Here is an 8,334-nt window from a genome sequence, read left to right as displayed (position 1 = left end):
ACATTGTTTATTATATCAATTGATATTAGTCATTAGGCATTTTTTGGCTCACTTACAGTTCTTTTTTATGTTGACCACTGCCCTTGTCAAATAAACGAATACAACAAAAAGTAAAGTAATGAAGAACTATGCAACCATGTTAGGGGGCACGGGGCAGGAAGCTTAGGTAATATTGCAGAACATACCTTCAGAACAAACTTCTGTGTTGCAAATTCCCAACATTTCTCAGTCACTAATGCATTGGACAATAAAATACCTCGTCTAGTTGTTTTTTGTATGTACCTCTTCAATATAAAAAATAAAAAAAAAATAAAAAGGTACTTCCAGAGAAAACTGTTCACAACAAGATCTGTGGCTTATTCAGCGGGCATAAGAAATCAAATTCTACTCACCTCCACTGTATTGGGATAAAGAGAAGTGAACATGTAAAAAAAAAAAAAACTATTTGCATGACTTAATAAAGTTGGGAGGTAACATTTGGGGTCTTCTGTAACGTGAGTGAACCTACGCGTTAATGATGCCCCTTATAGATAGTCCAGGACGTTTGACCACTTGTCTCATACATAATTCTGTTGTGAATACAGAGAGTCTTTATTGTAAAAGAGGTAGAGAGAATACAGGTGTTTCACTGTACAGAAAAAAAAGACAGCACTGTTGATCCTCATTCAAACCATTGATATGGACTCACACACGCCTCAATCATTTTACAGGGACACGTAAGCCCGGTAGAAAACAAAAAACAAACAAAACAGAGAAACAAACGCACAAAATCTTTGGATATTTCTCTATTGTCCTCTCATTCACTAAATGCATCCTCTTTCTGAGCTGTTAAAATTAAAATAGTTGTAGCACTAATTATAAAACAGCAATAATATTAATAATGATATAGTGTGCTAAAAACAATGATAATGCTGTCCCCACCCTCTCATTCCCAACCACAAACCTCAGTAACATGTCAAAAATAGTGGAAAACAAACCCTACAACCATAATAAAACCACACATGCATGCACACAACACACACACACACACACACACACACACACACATTTTCACTCTACCATCCGTGCACTCAGCTAATCAAACATAATAATGACCCGCGCTGAGCAGTAAGAGAAAAAAAATAAAATACAATGTACATTTAAAATAATCAAACCCAACAAACAACATACAAAAACAACTGCAGCCACGTGGGAAGTGTGATATCATTCTGTCTGTCTTTTCCGTCATCAATCTTTCCGTCGCTGTCGTTCTGTGCCAGTGGGCAGGGCCATCAGTCAGAGTTTTCTGAGTCGCTGTGGGGCGAGGCGCCGGACGGGGGCGAGTTTCGGCCATGCCAGTTCCCGTTAGCCTGAGACATCGAGAGAAAAGTAAAGAAGCAAACAATGTGTTAGAGGACAACCTGGCACTTATGTCAGCGGTGAAACTTTTGTCCTTGTTTCATTTATGTTTATGTTTTTGGCACCTCAACCAACAAAAGGTTCATACTTAACATTACTGACAAGTCTTCTTCTACACAATCTCAAGATGGTTTGGATTGATTTCATATTTTCTGAGGAGCTACTGTCACGGTTCATGTGTGAAAATAAATTCCAAAAGGCTTGAAACTCATTTGAGTTAGAGAAAATTCATCACAATAAAACGAAGGCTGTATACGTCACTCAAAACGTTATTTGCATTTTAAAACCAACATTCATGCCTATTAATTGTACTTGAACCTGGTATTTCTACACAGTTGCAAATAAAACATTAGGCTACACTAATCGGAGCTGTTTCTAAAGTTGTATTGAAAGCATAAAGGCTGTTTTATGCTTCTTTGTCAACTCCACGCCGTGGCTATGCTGACGCTCCTACATGACGTGACCCTTTTGGAGTACTGCGGTGGGGGCTGCTTTGCATTGCGGTGCATTTCATTGCCCTAACTAGAGTATCTGTCGATCATGTGATTGCAGTAGACATACAAAAAACAATAAAATATGAATCAATTTTTTGGAATTCTATGAATCGATTTTGAATCAGTAGAGCTTGAATCACGATTCCAATAAGAAGATTTTTTTGCACACCCCTAGCCATAACGCTACTGTGTGTCGTATGTGTCGCCTCCAAAACGGTACTCACTGCGAGGTGTCTGCCAGCAAGTTTATGTTACGTTAGCAAGCAAACTTTAGCACAACTGCCCACAAAGTACTGCTTGCTGGCAAAGTGCTAATTTCAAAACTTAATGACATATAGACACTTTACAAACATATAACCCCGTCACTGTAACCAAAATATGTCTTGAGTTCATTTGTGAAGCTTTTGTCAGTGAACTAGCATGTTGCTTCTCCCCACAGTAGGCTGCTTAAAACACAGACTATCGACACACAGGACGAGTTGACCATTCACAGTCCTTGCAGTCTGTGTCGCCTTGATGCAAAGTTACAAATTTTGGAGGTACACGTTGAGTTAAAACCAACAATGTGGTCAGTCTCTCAATGTGTGTGTTTAAAATTATGAAGACATGAACATGTCATCCAGTGCAACAGTGTGGCTCATTGATGTGTTTTTGGACAACAATGCAGCTCTATGACACACAGGAATAAGATATATATATATATATATATATGAATGAACGTGTTAGTAATTCATTGTTGGTTTTGATGTTTCATGTGGCAGGTTGACAGAAAGAAACACATACAAGGTCACCCATTTAAATGATCCTTATCCTTTAAATGGGTGTGTGAGTACGAGTGTTGTACCTGCACTCCCATTTGGTAAGCAGACTGCTCGCCGTTCACAGGAGGAACCCCGAGGAACAGGTCAGCTGACCCGGCCAGAGAGAAGGACCCAGATCCTAAAGAAAGACAAAAACAAGAGAGCAACTTCCGTAACAAGTTCAGTGTTGTTGTAGCAGTCTCGGGTGCAATACTATGAATATGCTATTAATGGTATAACAGAATTATATATTGTGTATTATATTGCCTTTAAATGTGAAATAAGGATGTCCTACAATGTGCAAAAACTTGAGATAAAATGCTCTCTACTATGTCAAGCCTCCATTTGTGACCTGTGCACAGTATCTTACTGCCCCTTCTGTCACATTTTGATTCATACATATATATATATATATATATATATATATATATATATATATATATATAAAAATTCATACATATACTGTACACATATGCTCCTTCAACCAATCCAAGTCAGCAGCAGACAGGACAAGTTTTTTTTTTAAAAGATAGAATCTAAAGCAGATAATTGCGCAGCACAACAGTTCCGAAACAGACACCAAAACTGGCATTACTGTTATGACTGCAAAATGTCTGTTGAATATGCATTTCTTCAATGCCTGACAGCGCCAAACATTTTCAATTTCCTGAGCTTCAGGTTATACATTGTGTTCAGGTTACCCACATGATTGACAAGGTCAGAGACAAAGAAGGGCGGAACTGCCTCAAGGCAAGTTTGCGTACTGTAGCTTCGCGTGTGTTTTGGTACCTGTGGAGTTGGGAGTGTGTGGGGAGTCGTTGTCCTGTGTGCCCCCTAAGGCTGTCTTCATGGCATAAAGGTTGGCCTCCTCTTGGAACTTGCCAATGTTTTTCTTGTAGCGGATTCTCTTGTTGCCAAACCAGTTAGAGACCTGGTAGTAAAGAAAAGAAAGACTAAAAAGGTCAGTGAGCACTCTTTCAAACAATTGATTAAAATGAGCACATTTTAGGGTTAAATTGTTCAACCCAGAACAGTAGATTCAAACATAAATGCTTAAGCAAGAGTTAAAACTGTGTTTCTTTAAGCTTGAATACAAAAGAACTGCTACTTTATTTGTTCACCAATGCTATACCTCAAATAGACACAGCTTATTAGAACATCAAAAACACTCAACCTTTCCATTGCTGCTAGCTCCTAAAAGTACAGTCAGTTGTTTACCTGAGAGACGGTGATCCCACACTGTTTGGCAAGTTCCTCTTTGGCTTCTTCACTGGGGTAAGGGTTGGAAAGGTGGGAGTAGAAATACTCATTCAGGCCCTCTGTGGCCTGTTTGCTGAAGTTGCGCCTTTTGCGCCTGATGAGACACAAAAGGAGATAAATATTGGGGAAAAAACAACAGATTTTTTTTCTTTGTTATTACATTTTTACACAGCTAATATTTATAGTCTAAGATGTGGTTAGGGGTCCTTTGCCCGGTTCTGCAAACAAACATACTGTACAGGTCTGAATGGCTATGGGTTATATAAACATGCTGTTGGTAGAATATGCTCATAAAATCTAATATATTCCACCTAGAAAAGTGAATTAAAAAGGTGCAAATTGGCAATAAATATATTCTGAAAAAGGGGCATTAGCATAGCTGCATATTACTGCTATTAGCCCAGAGCAGTTATTTTTACTCTAAATTTTTGGGGTTGAAACTAAAACATTTGTCAAATTAGGAAATGTGTTGTACAAAATAACTATTAGATGTTTGCAGTAACTCACATTCATTCATTTAAAACCATAATAATAGCTGTTCAAAACCAAGTTAACTACAGTTAACTTTTCACACTTTTCAGTGCAGTAATCCATAAAAAAGAAAACAACCACACATGCCTACCTGGCATCAAGAAAGCGGGACCTCAGGATCATGACTGCCTCACATGTGCTCTGCTTCAGCTGGGTCTGGATTGTGCTGAACTTGCGGTGGATAATGCCGACCATGCGCTCAATCTCCCGCGGAGTCACGGGCCGTGTACGCGACTGCTCCCTCAGCAGGTTCATCACATGGGTGGTGAACTCGGTGCATGCCTGGGTAGTCGACACAACGACGGACAGTGAAGGACAGACATGCGCAAAGCAAGGAAGCAATGTGTATTATGTTGTTTTCATGTTAGTTTGATATGATTTATCAAAAGCCTATTTTGAATTTGACAACATGGCATTAAGTTTTTTAATTTTTGTAGAGGAGAAAATGAAATTAGACAATAAAATATCCTGAAAATTAGCAGGTTAGTCTTACTTATCAGTAAACATGTATGAGCATGTATAAGCATAATTACTCTACTCTTAGCATAACTGGTGTGTTACACTGGTAAATTGAATGATCCATAATGCAGCTTAGAAAGGTTGCTTTTTGTATTACAGCATGCTCAACAGTCCACTAAAAAACTGAAGATTTTAATTTATGTAGCAGGAAGAATGTATTGTATGTTGCTGATGAGTATCATTACAATAGTGGATGTCCCAATGGATCTGAATGGACCTTTGAATAACAGCACACAATAGGGCTTGGTGTAGATTGGAATGTGTTACTCTAATAAATTTTAAAATGCCCCTTCTCATACAGAGATATGAAGCTTATACCTGGTGTGTTTTGATCAGCAACATAAGGACAGAAGTGTATTCCCGGCAAAGAAAAGTTTTGCGGCTGAACTCTAGACCTAACATGCCAATGGATTACGCTTCTGGCGAGCAGCTTTAGTACAGGCAAGCGTGTACGGGCAATGTCAGCGCTCGTCTCCTGTTGCGACACGGTACCTGCTCATACTTCTCCAGCTCAGTGTGGTAGATACTGCGAATCTGGCTCAACTTGCTTTTGTAGTCGGAGTGCTCGAGCGAGCTGTCAGGTGACATCCCTCCCGAGCTGGTGGCAGCAGACACAGCGGCAGCAGCCCCGCCACCCTTTTCCGGCCCCGCCACACCCTCTGCCAACAGCATGTTGTCCAATCGCACCAGCTGAGGGTCCTGAGGCTCGTCCTCCTGGGCGTTTCTCATTGACAGGCCTGTCAATAAGACAAATGTCAACTGGTTTTGTGGGTGAAATATCAACAGAAGACAGTATGGATTTGTGTTAAGTTGTGTTTCACTACAGTCACATCCCACTTCTTTCCTGTGAATATTTCCTCCATCTCCCATTGACTTCAGCTGAAGCCTGTCCAACAACTGATGAATTCATGAATGCATTTCCTGTCTTGGTACAGGTCACCCAATAAGAACACAAAGATGGACTGTTTTTGGAGTAGACAAGTCATTACTCTATGTGCCATCACTCTCATGTACTGTTTACAGTTATCACAATATTGGTGTATTACCCACATCTGACCATCCTTTTCAGGGTAGAGTGCAGGGCAATATTGCTGGACTGAAAGCAAATATGGCTGCAACCTCTACCAATGTCTTTGCAGTTTTTTTTCAATGTTTTTTGCATTTAAAAAAATAGCTTGCTTTGTTTAACAAAGGATACATTTTAAATAATCGTTTATTGCATTAATGAGAGGGGCGACCCAAAGTCCACACAACAACATAGCCTATATTAAAAAGGCTCTATTTTCTAGGTTACATTTTATAAATATTATAAAACTAGCTACCCTGGCAAATCCTGAGCCACCTGCAGCTTCAAGTTCTCCTGTCTCCTTTCTCTCAAACAACCCCAGCGATGCAGCATCAGTTTCACCTTCCCCCTCCATCTCAGCATAGCCCAGTCATGTAGAATCAATCACTCCTGTCACCTCCACCTCAGACAAGCCCAGCAATACAGCATCAAGTGCATCTGTCCCCTAAACCTCAGCACATTGCTGGGATGCACTGTGTGTTTTAACTGAGTAGGTAAGAAAAGAGTTTGTTTACAGGGGACCATCCTTGTGCGAACTCAGTACAGCTTGGCTATATTGTGCGTATTGCATTTTTGCTGTACTTTTATTTGTATTATATTCATAAACATTTTTGTTTACACTTGTTTCTTCATGTTGTTTTTTGTGAAATACTGTCTGTGTATTGTATGTATAATTCATTTGAGGTCACGTGTATCTTCAATACTGTTTTGTGTGGGGGGAGTTTTCATAAATCTTTCAAAAATAATTCTCGAGAAAAAAAACACTGCTTTTGTTCAGCATCACAATTTATTGATACTATTAATGTTTTAGTCCCTCTGAACCTTCGTCCAGAGTGTTATGTTATACTTATAAAATAAAAACGACCTCAAAGACAGCTGTAACGGGCTGCAAAAAGCCAATAACGCACTGCACATTAAAATTCAGCCAGGCGAGTTTATAAATAAATGCATGATGATTAACACTGACAACATCAAAACTATTTTAAATAACGTTACCGGTTTTTTCCTTGATCTCGCAAAGGACGCTGAATAATGCAGGTTTCATTCGGTGGCAGTTGAGTGCATGTTTCCTGTGGATAAGGAAAAAAAACGTAGCTAACGTTAGCATGACAGGCTAACTGTAAGCAGAGGCAGAGTGACGATATGCAAATTGACCAAAACAAAAACACAAATTAAGTAAGTGACAAGCTACGTTCGCTAGCTAGCTACCTATATCATGGCTAATTTAGCAAACGTTAGCTTCTGACGAGCTAAAGCCTAAGGAGGTAACACTAATAAACTATCAATATACAGCAGCCATTATGATCGGTCGTATATTCCATTGTTTACCATATAATATCGCCTTAACATGGGCAGGATAATACAGTTCTAATGTTTACATCAGCGCTAACGTTAGCTAAATATTGTAGCCTTGGCTAGCTAGTTAGCCTTGGTTAACGCAGCCTAGCAAGCTAACGGCTAACAATGGCTAACGCTACGTTTGAGAACATCGCTACTAAAAGACATAGCTAGCTAGCTGTGTTTGTAAATGACAGCAAAGAAACAATTAGCATTAGCTAACATAACCGCCTATAAATCTGAACAGGTTATAACAAAAGCAAAGTTGTTTTCGTTAGATATCGTTTTCAAATTAGATATCTACTGGCTAAATAATCTAAACAATAGATTGAAGTTCAGGAAACTTTGTCGGAGTCGACAAAGCGGAAACAAAAAAGCAGCGCTGAAAAATAAAAACAATCAAAGTTAACACTAACTTTGCTTGTGCCTCGTCCAAACTTTGGTCGGTGATGGTCATTATTTGCTGCAGTATGTCGCCAATATCTCTGCGGTTTTCATGTCCGTTTTCTGTGCCCTCGAGGCCCGAGTCCCCTCCGTCAGACCGACGCTGGGAAGGATGATGAACCGAGTTAAGCGAATGCATCCCGGGGTGACCACTCATGCCGAGTCCCCGGCCGTTGGAGGGCCCGTTGCCAGTCAGAGGCTGCTGCTGCAACATCTTCAGCGACGCACAGTGGCGACGACTGCTGCCCAACTGTGCTCACAGACACAAAACAACACAGGCTGATACGAGGCATCGCACAAAGCAGGGTCCCCTAGCGATTGACAGGAAAAGGTACAAGCAATGTCAACACACTACAGCATGTGATCGTCAGTGCTATTCTGAGGCAGCAGAGGAGTTAACACTATTGGGTAAAATGTAACCGCAACAGCAAAACATCAGAAAGCAGAAGTGTGTGTGTGTGTGTGTGTGTGTGTGTGTGTGTGT

The 8,334-nt window shown here is 40.1% G+C and overlaps 1 protein-coding gene across 1 annotated transcript; it reads right to left on the bottom strand.

Moving 5' to 3' along the window:
- Positions 1 to 570: 570 nt before the first annotated feature.
- pbx2 (pre-B-cell leukemia homeobox 2) lies at positions 571 to 8,227 on the bottom strand. The gene is made up of 8 exons (XM_032518111.1): positions 7,823 to 8,227; positions 7,065 to 7,138; positions 5,495 to 5,739; positions 4,575 to 4,765; positions 3,911 to 4,046; positions 3,482 to 3,623; positions 2,737 to 2,831; positions 571 to 1,349 (listed from the first exon to the last, which is right to left on the bottom strand). The coding sequence occupies exons 1-8, from the start codon at positions 8,062 to 8,064 to the stop codon at positions 1,272 to 1,274; spliced, it is 1,203 nt and encodes a 400-aa protein (XP_032374002.1). The 5' UTR covers positions 8,065 to 8,227; the 3' UTR covers positions 571 to 1,271.
- Between the last annotated feature and the right edge of the window lie 107 nt (positions 8,228 to 8,334).

This window comes from Etheostoma spectabile, chromosome 6 (assembly GCF_008692095.1).
Source record: "Etheostoma spectabile isolate EspeVRDwgs_2016 chromosome 6, UIUC_Espe_1.0, whole genome shotgun sequence".
Lineage (NCBI taxonomy): Eukaryota > Metazoa > Chordata > Actinopteri > Perciformes > Percidae > Etheostoma > Etheostoma spectabile.
The sequence above is the reverse complement of the archived record's forward strand: the minus strand, read 5'-3'. Positions and strand labels throughout refer to the sequence as shown.

Coding starts and splice junctions, on each gene's coding strand:
- pbx2 (XM_032518111.1), bottom strand. CDS start 8,064: ATGTTGCAGCAGCAGCCTCTGACTGGCAACGGGCCCTCCAACGGCCGG. Junction 5,740..7,064: donor CGAGATCAAGGAAAAAACCG/GTAACGTTATTT, acceptor TCTTATTGACAG/GCCTGTCAATGAGAAACGCC. Junction 4,766..5,494: donor AGCTGGAGAAGTATGAGCAG/GTACCGTGTCGC, acceptor TCGACTACCCAG/GCATGCACCGAGTTCACCAC.